At 49.1% G+C, this 18,099-nt stretch overlaps 1 protein-coding gene across 1 annotated transcript in view; it reads left to right on the top strand.

The window, feature by feature from the left end:
* Positions 1–18,099, top strand: part of DLEC1 (deleted in lung and esophageal cancer 1) — a 90,420-nt gene that overhangs the window by 67,797 nt on the left and 4,524 nt on the right. The window contains exons 20-27 of the mRNA XM_018067178.1: positions 11,244–11,397; positions 11,851–11,961; positions 12,898–13,028; positions 13,467–13,658; positions 14,579–14,649; positions 15,092–15,243; positions 16,950–17,068; positions 17,572–17,642. Of these exons, the coding sequence (XP_017922667.1) occupies positions 11,244–11,397; positions 11,851–11,961; positions 12,898–13,028; positions 13,467–13,658; positions 14,579–14,649; positions 15,092–15,243; positions 16,950–17,068; positions 17,572–17,642 (1,001 nt within the window). The remainder of the gene's footprint in view (positions 1–11,243; positions 11,398–11,850; positions 11,962–12,897; positions 13,029–13,466; positions 13,659–14,578; positions 14,650–15,091; positions 15,244–16,949; positions 17,069–17,571; positions 17,643–18,099) is intronic.

Here is an 18,099-nt window from a genome sequence, read left to right on the forward strand (position 1 = left end):
GTCCTTCATCTTTGGGAAAAGAATTTCTGCAAAGATGGAAAGTAGTGAAGCAAGTAAAGTTTTTAATAAAAGTACAGTAAGTGTACTTACTTACTCCTTGGAAGAAAAGTTATGACCAACCCAGATAGCATATTCAAAAGCAGAGACATTACTTTGCCGACTAAGGTCCGTCTAAGTCAAGGATATGGGTTTTCCTGTGGTCATGTATGGATGTGAGAGTTGGACTGTGAAGCAGGCTGAGTGCCGAAGAATTGATGCGTTTGAACTGTGGTGTTGGAGAAGACTCTTGAGAGTCCCTTGGACTGCAAGGAGATCCAACCAGTCCATTCTGAAGGAGATCAGCCCTGGGTGTCCTTTGGAAGGGATGATGCTAAAGCTGAAGCTCCAGTACTTTGGCCACCTCATGCGAAGAGTTGACTCATTGGAAAAGACTCTGATGCTGGGAGGGGTTGGGAGCAGGAGGAGAAAGGGACGACAGAGGATGAGATGGCTGGATGGCATCACCGACTCGATGGACGTGAGTCTGAGTAAACTCCGGGAGCTGGTGATGGACAGGGAGGCCTGGCATGCTGCGATTCATGGGGTCGCAAGGAGTCGGACACGACTGAGCGCCGGAACTGAACTGACAGTACCTGTGGATAGACACAAGGGCAGACTCAGAGGGAGAGTCCCGAGTTGCTGAGTCGTGCCCTCATGATGACTCGAGTTACTTTTATGGGGCGTTTCTTCCGGGTTTCCTGGGGCCGATCATGCTGATGTGCCTGGGTCACGTCTGCTGTATCTCAGGATCCTTCCATGTGCCTGCACGCATCTCTTTGACCTTCAAGGAACCTTTCTGTGCATGTGTGGCCAGGGAGGTCTCCTGACTTCAGGAATGAGAGATATGTGCTCCGGGCAGGGCTCAATAGTAGCTTAGCATCATTCCCCTTTGACCTTCAAGGAGCCTTTCTGCGCATGTGTGGTCAGGGAGGTCTCCTGACTTCAGGAATGAAAAGTATGTGGTCTGGGCAGGGCCCAGCCTCCTCCCTTAATTGTCCTGCTAGTCTTGTCTTGGAGTTTCAGTCCATAGGGAATAAATCTCCAGTTGCTTTACCCTCAGAGGGGCCTATCCACCTCCTGTCTGATAATGAGCCCCTGTGTATCCATCATCTACCTTCAACAGTTATCAAATCATTGCAAATACTGTATCATCCACATGCTTCACACACTTCTTCCCACCCCTTCTCAGACTATTTTGAAGCAAAACATTTATTTTCTTAAATTGACTGGTGGTAATATTTTGCTTCTTAAGCTGGACGAGGGTGGAACACAGATGTTCTTTTCATTATTATTGTTTTAATCATATATATATATATGTATGTATATATATATATATATTTAAACTGTGTGTTTGTTTTGTACTTGTTTCACCATGTATTTTGTTATAAAAACACCTAACTGCTCGTTTTAGATCCTCATGAGTTCTTAATGTATCCTCCAAAGAGAATGTGCCAGTTTATACTTTCACCTCCAGGCGATGAGACTACCCATCACCCCAGACCCTCACAGTCAGATATCTTCAGGCTGTACTTGAACCAGCAACAGGGGGAAAGTCCCAGCAGAGTCTCGTTCAAACGTGCTTTCCCACAACTACTGTCGTGGGCCTCAGGATGAGTCTCTTCACTCTCAGCTGTAACCGCATGGTTCCTCCTGGTCCTTACCCACGGTTAAGTCTGTTTTCTCCTCAGGGAGAGTCAATGCCTTTTATTCAGTCTTTTCTTATTTCCTTTCTTATCTGTATTCTTTCTTCTTAAAGGGCCTTGCATTAGTCAGAATATTTACAGTTGCAAGTGATGGAAATATAACAGTTTAGGCAGGAAAGGGGAACCATTGGCTCACATACCTGGGCATTCCTGCCCTGCCCAATCCAGGGGCTCCAGCCTCTTGTCTGGGTTTCTACTTCTTGCTCCTTCTCCACCCTGCATCCCTCTTCCCACATCCATCCTTCCACACAGCTACTCTCTCTTTGTTGGCCCTTCTCTCCCCTATTGGAGGGGGCCCTTGGCCACAATGCCCCAGGGAAGAGGGCCACTTAGAGCTCCAAGCTCACAGACTTCCAGCTTAATAACTACTCCATGAAGAATGAAAATGCTTTCTCCAGAGATATAATCTGATTGGATCTCTTTGGTCCCTGCCCCCTCCATACACCGCAGTGGGGAGAATCTGGCTCCAAAAGAAGCACTGGGCAAGCTTGCCAGACAGTAAAAACAGTAGCTACCATTGCCCAGCACAAATCTGCTGGAACTGTAGTGCATGGAGTTAAGCATTTTCCTTGTATACTCTATCTCTTGGGGTTTTTCTCTTCACAGGGATACGTTCTTGGCCCTGCAGATCACTAACTTGGTCTCTGATGGATCCACCTGTTCCAGCCTCTTTTGTTTGTGACGTGTTCCTTTTCTGTAGCTATCTGTTCAGTTCAGTCACTCGGTTGTATCTGACTCTTTGTGACCCCATGGACTGCAGCATGCCAGGCTTCCCTGTCCATCACCAACTCCTGGGGCTTACTCAAACTCATGTCCATTGAGTCAGTGATGCCATCCAAGCATCTCATCCTCTGTCGTCCCCTTCTCCTCCCAACTTCAATCATTCCCAGCATCAGGGTCTTTTCAAATGAGTCAGTTCTTCACATCAGGTGGCCAAAGTATTGGAGTTTCAGCTTCAGCATCATTCCTTCTAAAGAATATTCAAGACTGATTTCCTTTAGGATAGACTGGTTGGATCGCCTTGCTGTCCAAGGGACTCTCAAGAGTCTTCTCCAACACCACAGTTCAAAAGCATCAATTCTTTGGCACTCAGCTTTCTTCACAGTCCAACTCTCACATCCATACATGACTACTGGAAAAACCAAAGCTTTGACTAGATGGACCTTTGTTGGCAAAGTAATGTCTCTGCTTTTTAATATGCTGTCTAGGTTGGTCATAGCTTTTCTTCCAAGGAGCAAATGTCTTTTAATTTCATGGCTGTGGTCACCAGCTGCAGTGATTTTGGAAGCCAAAAAATAAAGTCTTTCACTGTTTCCATTGTTTCCCCATCTGTTTGCTATGAAGTGATGAGACCAGATGCCATGATCTTAGTTTTCTGAATGTCGAATTTTAAGCCAACTCTTTTACTCTCCTCTTTCACTTTCATCAAGAGGCTTTTTATTTCTTTGCTTTCTGCCATTAGGGGGGTGTCATCAGCATATCTGAGGTTATTGATGTTTCTCCCAGAACTTTTCATTCCAGCTTGTGCTTCATCCAACCCAGCATTCCTCATGATGTGGTCTGCATATAAGGTAAATAACCAGGGTGACAATATACAGCCTTGACGGACTCCTTTCCCGATTTGGAATCAGTCTATTGTTCAAAGTCCAGTTCTAGCTGTTGCTTCCTGACCTGCATACAGATTTCTCAGAAGGCAGGTTAGGTGGTCTGGTATTCCCATCTCTTTCAGAATTTTCCACAGTTTATTGTGATCCACACAGTCAAAGGCTTTGGCATAGTCAATAAAGCAGAAATAGATGTTTTTCTGGAACTCTCTTGCTTTTTTGGTGATCCAGTGGATGTTGGCAATTTGATCTCTGGTTCTTCTGCCTTTTCTAAAACCAGCTTGAACATCTGGAATTTCATGGTTCATGTATTGCTGAAGCCTGACTTGGAGAAATTTGAGCATTACTTTACTAGCTTGTGAGATGAGTGCAATTGTGCGGTAGTTTGAGCATTCTTTGGCATTGCCTTTCTTTGGGATTGGAATGAAAACTGACCTTTTCCAGTCCTGTGGCCACTGCTGAGTTTTCCAAATGTGCTGGCATATTGAGTGCAGCACTTTCACAGCACCATCTTTTAGGATTTGAAATAGCTCAACTTGAATTCCATCACCTCCACTAGCTTTGTTCATAGTGATGCTTCCTAAGGTCGACTTTACTTTGTATTCCGGGATGTCTGGCTTTAGGTGAGTGATTACACCATCATGGTTATCTGGGTCATGAAGATGTTTTTTGTACAGTTTTGTGTATTCTTGCCACCTCCTCTTAATATCTTCTGCTTCTGTTAGGTCCCTACCATTTCTGTCCTTTATTGTGCCCATCTTTGCATGAAATATTCCCTTGGTATCTCTTAATTTTCTTGAAGAGATCTCTAGTCTTTCCCATTCTGTTGTTTTCCTCTATGTCTTTGCATTGATCACCAAGGAAGACTTTCTTATCTCTCTTTGCTATTCTTTGGAACTCTGCATTCAAGTGGATATATCTCTCTGTCTGTCACTGTCTTACAAAGCCCTCTATTTATGTTTCCTCACATTTTGGTTTGGAATCCTTTGGTTTGGGGTTTTTCTTCTACATCTGAGAATCCTTGGCTGCCCACTCCTGCCTTTCTGGAGGAGGAAGTTGGTTTGCATAAGGAGCTGGTGGTATTAGATTCCTCTGGGTAAGTGGGTATAGGAGTGGAGGGCGTCCTCCTCCCAGGACTGAAGTGAGTGTGTGAGTAGCCTCAGGGCTTCTGGAATAACCTTAGAGGAAGGGGCCTTTGAGAAAGACAACGCAGGACAAGCAGTCAAGGAAACCCACACTGGCCAGCTTCACAAGTCAGCCCCTTCCTTCCTTCATAAACAAGATCTCTTTGGGTGATTTTCTGTGTAAAACAGGTTGGAAGCCCAGTGTTACCGCAGGATCTGTAGGGACCTCTCTCCAGGGCCACATCTACCTTCTTCATCGAGGGTGGGGGTGGGGGAAATCCTGCTGCAGGATTTACCAGTCTGCCACAGCATAATGCCTGAACTCTGGGAGCTAACCTGGCCGAACCAGCTGCACTGATCTCCCAGCACGCCTGTAGTTATACCTCCCGGCTCTCTCCCCTCAGCCCACCCTGCCCTGCGTGCTGCATCAAGGGATCTCTGCTTGGCCTTCTCCAGGGGTCTTAAGTAATGGTTTTGTTCTCTGTTTTATCACTTAACCTTTCTTTTAGTTTTTTTTTCTCATCGGAATAGCGTTATATTTGCTTCCTTGTTCTTTGTTCAGAATTTTCCACAAGTAGGTCATGATGTTAACATTATAATATATCTCATTATAATAGTGATACACGGGGCAAATATGATAGCTGCCAATCCCAACCCACTGTCCCTCCTTCTCCACTCTGCTCTCCTACTCCTTCTCTTCCTCAGCCATACTTGTGACCATCTCTCCTTTAATGGTGGACTGCCCTGATGGCTCAGTGGTAAAGAATCTGCCTGCCAGTGTAGGAGACATGGGTTCGATTCCTGGGTCAGGAGGATCCCCTGGAGAAAGAAATGGCAATCCACCGTAGTATTCTTGCCTGGAAAATCTCATGGACAGAGGAGTATGGTGAGCTACAGTCCTTGGGGTTGCAAAAGACACAACTTAGCGACTAAACAACAACAGTTCTTTAATGGTACTCATCGCGTGTGTGAAGTGATATTTCACTGAGAATTTGATTTGAATTTCCCTTATGGCACATAATGCTTAGCATCTTTCAGGAGCTTACTGGCCACTTGTAGATCCTCTTTGGAGAACTATCTCTTGAGTTCTTTGCTCATTTTTTAAAAATAGGGTTCTTTGTCTTTTTGTTATTGAAATAAAGGTATTCTTTTTCTTTTTTTTAGGTTAAGTGTTCTTTTTATATACATGTCTCTTATTCAGTTCAGTTCAGTCGCTCAGTCGTGTCCGACTCTTTGCGACCCCATGAATCACAGCACACCAGGCCTCCCTGTCCACCAACTCCGGGAGTTCACTCAGACTCAGGTCCATCGAGTCAGTGATGCCATCCAGCCATCTCATCCTCAGTTGTCCCCGTCTCTTCCTGCCTCCAATCCCTCCCAGCATCAGAGTCTTTTCCAGTGAGTCAACTCTTCGCATGAGGTGGCCAAAGTACTGGAGTTTCAGCTTTACCATCATTTCTTCCAAAGAAATCCCAGGGCTGATCTCCTTCAGAATGGACTGGTTGGATCTCCTTGCTGTCCAAGGGACTCTCAAGAGTCTTCTCCAACACCACAGTTCAAAAGCATCAATTCTTTGGCATTCAGCTTTCTTCACAGTCCAACTCTCACATCCATACATGACCACTGGAAAACCCATAGCCTTGACTAGACGGACCTTAGTCGGCAAAGTAATGTCTCTGCTTTTGAATATGCTATCTGGGTTGGTCATAACTTTCCTTCCAAGGAGTAAGCGTCTTTTAATTTCATGGCTGCAGTCACCATCTGCAGTGATTTTGGAGCCCCCAAAAATAAAGTCTGACACTGTTTCCACTGTTTCCCCATCTATTTCCCATGAAGTGATGGGACCGGATGCCATGATCTTCGTTTTCTGAATGTTGAGCTTTAAGCCAACTTTTTCACTCTCTTGTTTCACTTTCATCAAGAGGCTTTTTAGTTCCTCTTCACTTTCTGCCGTAAGGGTGGTGTTATCTGCATATCTGAGGTTACTGATATTTCTCCCGGCAATCTTGATTCCAGCTTGTGCTTCTTCCAGCCCAGCATTTCTCATGATGTACTCTGCATATAAGTTAAATAAGCAGGATGACAATATTCAGCCTTGACGTACTCCTTTTCCTATTTGGAACCAGTCTGTTGTTCCATGTCCAGTTCTAACTGTTGCTTCCTGACCTGTATATAGGTTTCTCGAGAGGCAGGTCAGGTGGTCTGGTATTCCCATCTCTTTCAGAATTTTCTACAGCTTATTGTGATCTACACAGTCAAAGGCTTTGACATAGTCAATAAAGCAGAAATAGATGTTTTTCTGGAACTCTCTTGCTTTTTCTATGATCCAGTGGATGTTGGCAATTTGATCTCTGGTTCTTCTGCCTTTTCTAAAACCAGCTTGAACATCAGGAAGTTCATGGTTCACGTATTGCTGAAGCCTGGCTTGGTCTCTTATTAGATATATGATTTTCAAGTCTCTTCTCCCATTCTGAGAATTGTCTTTCACTTGTGTGTGTGTGTGTGTGTGTGTGTGTGTGAGTGTGATCTATCACCTTATTTTCAGCTGCACTGGGTCTCCGTTGCTGTGCGTGGGTTTCCTCTAGTCACAGCGGGCGGGGGCTGCTCGCTGTTGCAGGGCTCAGGCCCCTTGCAGCAGTGGCTTCTCTCGCTGTGGAGCACGGGCTCTGGGCACATGAGCTTGTAGGGGCCTGGTTGCCCCACGGCATGTGGGATTTTCCCAGACCAGGGACTGAATCTATGTCCCCTGCATCAGCAGGCAGATTCTTAACCAGTAGACGACCAGGCATGTCCCTCTTTTCACTTTCTTGATGGTGTACTTGGAAGCACGGAAGGTTTTAATTTTGGTGAATTCCCAGTTTATGTATTTTTCTCTTTTGTGGCTTATGCTTTTGGTGTTACACCTGTGAAACCACCGCCTAATGTCCGAAAGATTTACTCACATGTTTTCTTCTAAGAGTTTTATAGTTTTAGCTCTTATTTTTAGGTCTCTGATCCATTTCGAGTTAGTTTTGAAATCAAGAAGTATGAATTCTCCGACTTCATTTCTCTTTCTCAAGATTGTTTTGGCTATTCTGGGTCCTTTGAATTTCTGTATGAATTTTAGAAGCAGTTTATCAGTGTCTACAAAGACCTAGCTGGGATTTTAATAGGGAGTACATTGAATCTGCATGTCTGATCTGGGGAGTATTGCCCTCCTGACAATATTAAGTCTTCCCATCCTTTAACAGGAAAATGTCTTTCCATTTATTTAGGTTGTTTTTCATTTCTTTCAGTGATGTTTTGTAATTTTCAGTGTATAAGTCTTATACTTTTTTGTTAAAATTATTTCTAAGGATTGTGTCATTTTTGATGCTTTTGGAAATGGAGCCTTCTTAATCATACTTTATGATTATTCATTGCCAGTGTGTAGAAATACAAACAGTTTTTTGTATTTTGACCTTGAACCCTATAACCTTGCTGATACGTTACTTCTAATGGTTTTCTAAATAGAAGATTGTGTCATCCGCATTTAGCGATAATTTTACATCTGCATTTCTTTTCTTTTTCCTACCTAATGGACCTAATAATATTCCAGTTCAGTGGGCTTCGCTGGTGGCTCAGAGGTTAAAGCATCTGCCTGGAATGCGGGAGACCCGGGTTTGATCCCTGGGTTGGGAAGATTCCCTGGAGAAGGAAATGGCAATCCACTCTAGTACTCTTGCCTGGAGAATCCCATGCAGGGAGGAGCCTGGTAGGCTACAGTCCATGGACTCGCAAAGAGTTGGACACGACTGAGCAACTTCACTTTCACTTTCAGTGTTGAATGGAAGAGGCAAGAGTGGGAATCTTCACCCTAGTTCTAAAAGACACAGATGAAGTCAGTGTCTGGACATCCTTACCTTGTTCCTGATCTTAAAAGGAAAACAGTCTTTACCTTTAAGTCCAATATTAACTGTAGGCTTTTTGTAGGTATCCTTTTTCAGGTTGAGGAAGTTTCCTTCTGTTCCTAGTTTGCTGGTTTTCCTCATGAAAGAATGTTAGATTTCATTGACTGTATTTTCTGCATTGTTTGAAATGACCATGTCCTTTGTCCTTTTTTTAAATTAATGTAGTATTTTACGCTGATTTTTGTATTTTAAACCCAAATTTTATTTCTTATTTGACTTCGTGCTTATTTGGGAGTGTGTTGTTTAATTTACACGTATTTTCATTTATTTATTTATTGTTGGCCACACTGTGCAATTTGTGGGATCTTAGTTCCCCAACCAAGTATTGAACCTGAGCCCTCAGCAGTGAAAGCACAGAGTCCTAACCACTCGACCACTAAGGAGCTCCCTGTTCTGTCCACTGTTTAAAATGACGTATTGAAATCTCTAATCTTTATTGTTTTGAATTTTTATTAGAATATTTACATTTACAGTGTTGTGTTAATTTCAGGTATACAGCAAAGCGAATCAGTTATACATATATCCACTCTTTCTTTTTTAGGCTCTTTTCCCGTGTAGGCCGTTACAGAGTGCTGAGTAGAGGTCCCTGTGCTGTACAGCAGGTCTTACTAGTTACCTGTTTTATCCATAGTAGTCGCAGTCTCCCAGTTATCCCCCACCCCTTATCCCCTGCTAACCTTGTTTCCTACGTTTATGACTCTACTTTTGTCCTGTAAATAAATTCATTTGTAGTCTTTTTTTTTAGATTTCACCTGCAAGCAATATCATGTATTCTTCCTTCACTGTCTGCCTTACTTCACTCGGTAGGACAGTCTCTAGCATCCGTGTTGCTGCAGACGGCACGACTTCGTCCCTTCTATGGCTGAGTACCATTCTCCTGTATACGTGGGCTGCATCTCCATCACTCCTCTTGACGGACATCTCGTTCACTTCCATGTCCTTTCTGTTGCGTGTATCTTTCTGAATCACAGTTTTCTGCAGCCCTAGTGGGACTGCAGGATCATGTGGCCGTTCTGTTTTTAGTTTCTTAAGTAGCCTCCCCAGTGGCTCTGCCAGGCTCCATTCCTATCGACAGCATACCCTTTTCTCCACGCCCTCTCTAGCAATTTACTGTTTGTAGACTTCTTGACCTTTCTGACTGGTGATACCTCATTGTAGTTTTGATTTGCATTTCCCTAATAATTAGTGACTTATTTTTCATGTGCTTTTTGCCCGGCCATCTAATCATTGTTTTTGAATGGTCAATTTCTCCCTTCAGTGCTATCATTTTTTGCTTCATGTACTTTGGGACTCTGTAGTTAGATGTTTGTATTTATAATTGCAGTTAAGCCTCATTTTCAAAGATATTTTACAGCTTTTACAGGGACAATTTTTTTCTTATTTGATATTCTTTTTTTCCGTTTTTTTTGTTTGTTTGTTTGTTTGTTTTCACTTTTTGGCTGCACCTTGCAGCATGTAGGATCTTCCCCAATGAGGACTGAACCTGCACCCTCTGCATTGGAAATGTGGAGTCTTCACCAGTGGCATGCCAGGGAAATCCATTCTTATCTGATACTCTTGAAGATCGCCAGGGTGACTTAGATGGCAGAGGCTTTTTTGTCCTTAATTATTGAACAAAGTGAACAAAACTCAGGAACTTATGGCAAAAAAATGGATCTGGGGAGAAAGTTAAGAAAAGAAAAGATAGCATGAAGACATCCTTGTGATGGAACTGTTCTGTGTCTCGACTGTGGTGGTGTCACGGGTATCTACATGTGATAAAATTGTGCAGAGGCAAATACAGATTAGTGCATGTCAGCTTCGTGGGGTCCGAATAAGACTGCTGAACTGGATCCATCTCGGTCTCCTGCTTGTGTCGTGGTGCCGTCATTATGCAAGCTGTTACTGTTGGGAAGTCGGGTGAAGCGTATACTTGGATCCCTTTGTATTTTTGTTGTTGTTGTTACAGCTGCATGGGAATATACAGTTATTGCAAAATAAAAAATTAAAAGCAAAATACATGTTATCCCCATTCCTCACATAAGGAAAAAATTACCCTCAGACATGTTTGGGTAGGTCTGTTTCTAGGTTTTTTAATATTGTTCTATTGATTTGCTGTGTATCTCCCTACCAGTAACACACTCCCTTGATTGATATAGCTGTATAGGAAGTCTTAATATCCAGTAGACTAATTTCCTACTTTATTAATCTTCAGTCTGTGTCCTTTATCTTTCTATATAAATTTTCAAATAAACTTGTCTATATCTACAAAAATCATGGCTAGGAGTTTGATAAGAACTGTGTTAAACCTAATAGATCATTTTTGGGAGAACTGACATATATGTTGAGTCTGTTCATCTGTGATTGTGATTTGTGCCTCTCTGTTTAATGTCATCTTCGATTTCTTTCATCAGCGTTTCATAGTTTTCAGCACACAAGTTCTGTATGTGTTTAATTAGAGATTTGCCTGTTTCACTTTTTTGAGTAATTGTCAGTGGGATTATACTTTTAACTTCTGTTTCTACATGTTCCTTGTTAGCCTGTAAACATGTGATCAAGTTTGGAATTCTTTGCGGTCCAGTAGTTAAAACTCTGCACTGTTTCACTGCTGGGGGCTCAGCAGGTTCTATCCCTGGTCGGGGAACTACAAAATCTCACAAGCTGCCTGATGCAGCCAAAAAAAAATGTCATTGATTTTTATATGTTGATTTTTAGCCCGTCACTTTGCTGACTCACTCATTAGTTCCAAGAGTTTTTATTATAGATTCTTTGGGATTTTCTACAAAGACGGTCATGTCATATGCATACGGATAGCTTTTACTTCTTCTTTTCTGATGAGTATGCCTTTTCTCCCCCGTGTTCCAGCCACCTTCCCGTGTACGCTGAGGTGCAGGAGCCCTACGTGTACCTGCAGAGCAGCCAGGTGGAGGTCCCCAACCTCTACCTGGGCGTGCCCACCAAGATGGCCATCACACTCGTCAATGGCACACTCCTGCCCACCCACTTCCACTGGGGCAAGGTACATGAGCCCACTCCATTGGGCCCCACCCTTGCAGCTCTCAACCCCAGAGGCCCATGTTGAGGGGCATCCTGCCCCCCCAGACACCACCCAGAACAGATCACTGCTTCCGGGGGCCGACTCTGTAGCCTGCCCCGTGTGCCAGGGGAGATGAGGCCATGTCTCCATGCATCAAAACTAGCTACCCACTGTTCCCCATCACCCTGGGCCTCCAAGGGCAGCCTTTTGTTAAGTCCAGGGAACCCCCTGACAGGTGTGAGGTCCATCCAGCATGGTCAAGGAGAGGAGAAGGGACCAGTGGTTTATCCCCACCTGGGAGCACCATGCCCTGCTGGGCTTATTGAGGGACCCTAGTCAGCAGCGTCCCCAAAGCATGCAGCGGTCCTGATCCCTCTGTCAGGACCCAGGTCCATCCTGGAAGCCCAGCCCCTGACCTGCCTGTGTGTCTGCCAGCTCCTGGGGCTCCAAGCAGACGTCTGCACAGCGAAAGTCTCCCCGAGACGGGGCACGCTGGGCCCCAGCGAGGAGCGCCAGCTCAGCCTGGAGTTGACTGCGCATACCCTGGTGAGTGTGAAGCCAGGGGCTGCATTGCCTGGGGAGGCCCCCGGCTGTCTACATCCATGCCAGCCGGGAGGTCTGCCTCAGACCCCTGTCCTGGGTCAAGCAGGGAACAGATTTCTTGCATTGGGGTCTGGGGCTCCATTGCTGCTGGGCCTGCTCTCTAGGAACACAGGGTCAGGAAGGCTGGAGCAGGCTGGGATGGGCCCTGAAACTCTTGAGCACCACCCTTAGCCCTCGCCAGCCATCCTCTGTGGCACAGGTGGGCCCACCTTTCCACCTGCCCAGAGATGCCCCTGTGCGGGGTGCCCCAGGGGCATCTGAGCGGTGCCCCGGTTCCTCAGAAGAAGGACACAGTTTCTCCCGGGTTCAGCCCACAGGAAGGCCATCGGGCAGAATGTGCTCCATCCTTGGGGGGTTACCAGCTATCCGTTTGTAGTTCTTATGGAAAAAGAAGCTTCTTCCTCACAGGGACTCACAGACCCAGGTCCCAGTACCTCTGTGGGGAGCATGGAGACATAGGCTTTCTTGCACAGCTGAGTCTGAGCTCGAGGGTCACAGATGAGTAGGCCCTGGGCTGGCCCAGAGCACACCTCACGCAGGAAGGGTTTGACTTCTGTGATAGCAGCTTCATCGGAATAAATGTGCAGCTTCTCCCAAGATCTGCTTGGCGGGGGTCTCCTTCAGGCGAGCACGCCCAGATGTTGGGAGCCGAGTCACAGCCAGGAGCCCTGAGGAAGGGGCCAGGCCTCCTGAGGGTCTGGGGATGGTGGCCCATTGACGGGGTTGGGAGCCCTTCCACAGAGATGAGCCTGGACAAGGCCTTTGGGTTGAACCCTCCCGGCTGCCCCCTGTGCCGCAGGAGGCCATCTGAGGCCCTTCTGCCAAGGCCCACCCTGGGTCTTACCCACGGTGACACGCCCCTGGTGACCTTTCCTACAGGAAGCGGTGACCGACGTGGCCCTCCCTTGTGACGTGTCAGGCATGAGGGAGCCACTGGTTCTGGGCATCTCAGGGAAACCCCGGGGACTGCAGGTAGCCATCGGCGTCTCTAAGGAGGAGAGTGATGACAGGTGAGCCCAGGGCTGGGCCTGGGGGCTGGGGCGGCCATTCAGAGGAACGGCCTCGCTGTGGGACCAGCCTCTCTCAGTTGATTCCCACAGCCAGGAGAAGACCCCTCACAAACTCTGTGGGGAGAGACCCCTCCCCCCTGCCCCATCCCTGCCCTCTGGGTGGTCGTTCTCTCTATGCCAGAGGCCAGACGTCCATGGTGTGGGGAACAGCAAGGGACAGGGCTGTGGGCAGCTGGGAGACACGCGGCCTGCCCCTGGCCTGGGAGAGCTGGTGGCGGGGGACACCCGTCTTGGCATGGAGGGTGCATCTGTGGGGTGGCTGGCTTTGCGAGGAGGGCTTAAGGCCTGGTTTGGGGGCAGCTGGGCACCTCCAGCCTGAGGTGGCTGGCCGGGCAGGGCTGAGGGTGGCATGTAACTGGTGCCCACGGGCTTGGACAGTGCTCCCAGCACAGAGCTGTGGCCGGGCCACCCCGAGACACTCCACCTGGACTTCGGCTCAGCAGTGCCACTGCGGACCCGCGTGAACCGCCAGCTCTTCCTGACCAACTGCTCCCCAATACAGACCCCTTTCACCCTCGAGTTTGAGTACTTCGGGAGCCCTGTGAACAGCCTGAGCCAGAAACCCAGTCCGTGAGTCCAGCTGTTTTCAGTGACTGTTCTCGGGGAGGATGCAGCCCGGGGTTGCCCCGCTGGGCCTCCATGTGGCTTCGGCGGGTGTGAGTCGCCTGAGGAGGGTGTCCGCAGGTAGACGTGGAGAAACACAAGGAGTAGGGGGCCCTGCCTGCCCACCTCCCAGGCCTTGAGAGGAAAGCGGGGCGTGTGGCCGCTTCTAGTAGCCTGGGCTGCCAAGGCAAAGGCTTTGGATAGACCAGGCAGTCCTGGGGCCCTAGGATGAGGAAGAAGTTACTGTAGGTGGAGGCAACCATGGCCAGAGGGGGAGTGAGGCATGCTGCAAAGCTGTAGCTTGCAATCCCATTGGAAGTATTTATATCCCAGAAGTTAGCTCAGCTTGCCAGCACCGCACTGTAGACACCTCCCCTCAGGTCTCCTAAGGTAGGGAGAGTGGGGGGGCAACTTCGGACTGCTGGGAGTGGGGGCTGCCACAAACAGTTCCTTAGCCATGAATTTGTCAGCTGCAGAAAGTTAGCATGTGCAATGGCGGGATAGATGTCCGCAGGAGACTGGAGACGGCCTATTGCAGAAGGCTGGGCAAAGGCTGGGAGTCTGGACTGGGTCTGCATCCTCGGGTCACCAGGGCACAGAGCCTGCGGGTCAGGGGTCCCTGCCCTCGAGCACTCCTGGTTTGGTTAAGACTGGCAGGCAGCCTGCCGCTGAGATGCTTCGGGTGGTGGGGTGCCGAGGGATCGAAGACCACGGGTGGAGGTGAAGAGGAGCCCTGACCGGCTCTCCATGGGAGGAGAAGCAGGGCCACCTTCCTCTGCTGGAAAGCTGGGAGTGGGGAGGGGGGATGCTGGTTGCCTGGGGAGATGGCTGAGGTCTGGTTGAGGGCCTAGATGGCTTGATGCGATTTCCGTACCCCTCTTGTCAAGCCCCGACATGCCTCCCGCCCTGCTGAAGACGGCACGGATGCGGGAGCTCTTGGCCAAGCGTGAGCAGTGGGGTAAGAGCCCAGGCCCGGCCAGAGCAGGGTTTTGTGGGGCCTTTGAGGGTGTGGGCCACCTGCTGCAGGAAGGGGACCCTGGCCAGGGTCACTCCTCAGCATCCTTTCTAGCCAGGTCCCTGAGATGGCCATGGCTTCCACGAACAGCCCCCGCTCTTTAGAACACGGCCACCTTCTTGCTAAGGAAGAGGGTCTATGCACAGGGTCTGGCTTTGATTTGGGATGGGTGGTGGCTGGTGGCTTAGGAGTGAGGGCTCCCACTTGGCCTCATGGCGGTGAGAGAGCTGGACCCTGGACCCCAGGCTTGCAGGAGGGTCTCTTTAGGTGGACCAGGGAGAGACTGCAGGTGGCTTGTCTGGTTCAGTGCTTTGCTGACACTTAAGGGTTGGGACCTCTTTCCTGCCCGGGGAGGCTTCCTCACCATTCCTGGGTCTCATTGCAGAGTTTATGGAAAGCATGCTGTCCCATGGAAAAGGAGCAGCCTTCTTCCCCCACCTCTCCCGGGGCGTGCTGGGCGCCCACCAGAAGCTCAGCATCGACCTCACTGCCTGCGCCAACATGTGGGGGGAGTACTGGGATAGTCTCATCTGCACGGTAAGTGTGGGCGGGCGGGCAGGCAGGCAGCCTGGGGCACAGGGACCCCCACCCTGGCCCCCACCTGCAGGCTCACTCTCCTCTGACACCCAGCCCTCAGCCTCACAGGTCTCACCAAGTAGAAAGGTGATGTCTGCTGAGCTCAGGATGGGCCTCTGCGTTGACCAGCAGCCCTGGGATTCCTGCAGGAAGGGTCCTGTGAGCAGAAGCACCCACATCTTTGCCCATGAGGTCCTCCTGAGGCTGGGACCATACTTAGGATGGCTGAGGAGTCAGATGGGCTGCCTGCCCTGGCCAGAGTCTGAGATCCAGAGTGGGCAGTAAGCGTGGAGACGGCATGGCCTCCCAGAGCCACAGCCTCACCCAGGCCTTGGTGAGGGCATCGTTCATTCCCTGTCAGCCCATTCACTGACTCCGTCATTCAGCATGAACTGAGACCTTATATGTACAGGTTCCGGTGTGGGCCCCTGGACTGTGTACAGGGGTGAGGAAGACAGCAGACCACCCCAGTAGGGAGCGCCTAGTTTAGGATGAAGGGGTGAAACAGGTTCCACGTCCTATGTCATTTAATTATTGCACAGATTTTCAACTAGTAAATTGGACAGGTGAGTTATGGTAGTTATTTGCTTTAAATTGTGTTCTAGCCAATGACCAAGTGGTGATCACCTTAATATACAAAGAGTTCTTAACTAACAATAAGAGTGGGTGGCACAAGCATCTCAAGGGGCAGAGGGTCATAATAGGCTGTTCAAGAATGACAGCTGGAGATGGCCAGTGAACATGAAAAGTATTTCATCAGCACTGCTAACTAAAGAAGGGGAAAACCCTGGTGGTCCAGTGGTTAGGACTCAGCATTTCCATGGCAGGGGGCCTGAGTTCGGTCCCTGCTCTGGGAACTAAGATCCACAAGCTGCATGACATGGCCAAGAAAAAAGAAGTGAGAATGAAAGGCACCCGGAAATACTGGATTTGTGAGATGAGCAAGGTTTAAAATTGTCGATGGAGGTGCAGGGATGGGTGCCCATGGGCACAGTGGGGCTGCTGGGAAATGTGTGCCCTTCAGAGGCACTTGTGCAGGGCGCTGGGGATGCACATTTAAAGTTGCCCCAAGGAAAGAAGTGGATACACGAACAAACAAGTTTCATACCAGGCTTTTCTTCTCAGCATTGTTTATAATAGAGGAGGAGAAAAAGGAGACGGTGTAGACATGTGTCCACCAGGAGAAGATCAGATAAAATGTTAGGCTACATCCATACCCTGGGATTCCCACAGCCAGTTCAACAATGCCGTACACCTTCATCAGTAAAATTACCGTATGTGGTTAAAAGAAAAAGAAAAGATTGCCAAAATGAAAGCATGCCCAGAATGCCCCTCATTTATATCTGTTTTATGCACACAAGTCTGTCTAGACAGTTCTAACTGAAATACTAACAGTGAGTCATGCTGTGGCGTGGGATAGGATTATGGGTGAAATATAGTCTGTTAAATTTTAAAAAATAAGTGATTTTGACTAGCAGAGAAAATGATCACTATTTCCATTTAAATGATGAAGAAATTTTATCCAAAGAGCCATAAGAGGCCAAAGGCCATCAGGCTGGGAGACAGTGGTCACACGTGGAGACCCTGGGCTGGCTGGAGGAGGGGATGAGGCACCTTGGGGACATGGCGGCAGCAGGGGATGACAGAGGATTGGTGTGCGTCTGCAGGTGGGAGACTTGCCTCCAGCAGTCATCCCGGTGCACATGGCGGTGGTGGGCTGCCCCATCAGCTCCCAGAGGACCCCCCACTACACCACTGACCAGACCCAGAGGGAGCCCATCATCAGGTACCGCTCCTTGCCCACCTCCCCTCCGCTAACCCCGGAACCCTCTGGCCTCCATCCCGGCTGTCCACACCAGCTCGTTGCTGCCCAGCTGGCCCAGTGCCACCTGGTGTCACCCAGCACGAAAGCCCTGGGCCAGCACTACCCCGGAGGAGAGAGGCCTCAGGGGCATGGCCGTGATCTGCACGTCTCAGAGGGCTCTGGGGGGACAGGAGTGAGCAGTTGGTGGCGCCCGAGGTCAGGGCCGTGCTTGGGGCCTCTCACTGGGGTTTCTGTGGTTGGTCAGGGTGGTTGGAGAGTGGGGAGGCGGGTGACTGGGCCAGTGAGCAGCCCTGGGTCACGGTTCACTGGGGGGTCATGTTGGGGTGGGCCTCCAGCCCTGGGGCTCTGTGACTCCGGGGTGAAGACAGACCACTATGGGCCTCCTCCCTGCCCAAGCCCCGGCCCTCCTCTCTGAGGTGAATTGGCCTATGAGGTGTGTGCTGATCCTGGTCCCCTGCCTCCAGGTTCGGCACCCGGGTCTCTGGAGGAGACCAAGTCACCCGGATCCTTCGCCTGAATAATTCCAGCCCCTGTGGTGAGACGCTCATGAGAGAAATTGGGGCTCTTGCTTCAGGTTGTGCCACGTGGGGGCCAGGATGGGAGGGCAGCTGATGGCCCACAGCTTGGACCCTGGAGTCCAGCGGGCCTGAGGTACGGAGAGAGGACTTCAAGGGCTAAGGTGGGGAGTGGCCAAGCCAGTTGGGGGTCGTCAGAGCCCCTTCCACCGTGAGGCCAGGGCTTGCCCTTGCCTGTAGAGCCTGGTGTCTTCCACTGTGCCCGGGCCAGACGCCCGCCCTGGCCACATTCACTTGGTGCTGGACAGAACATGCAGAGCACACCTTTTCCTTTCAGCCAGCAGCCGCTGTGCCGCTTGCTGGGAGCTAAAGGATGGAGGGGAGAAGGCAGGGGCTGTACGGGTGGGAGGAGCCGGGAAGTCAGCAAATAAGCAGAAGGAAAAGCAGCTGTAGGGAGAGCACAGGGAGGCCTGGATT

The sequence above is a fragment of the Capra hircus genome, chromosome 22 (assembly GCF_001704415.2).
Source record: "Capra hircus breed San Clemente chromosome 22, ASM170441v1, whole genome shotgun sequence".
In the NCBI taxonomy this organism is placed as follows: Eukaryota; Metazoa; Chordata; class Mammalia; order Artiodactyla; family Bovidae; genus Capra; species Capra hircus.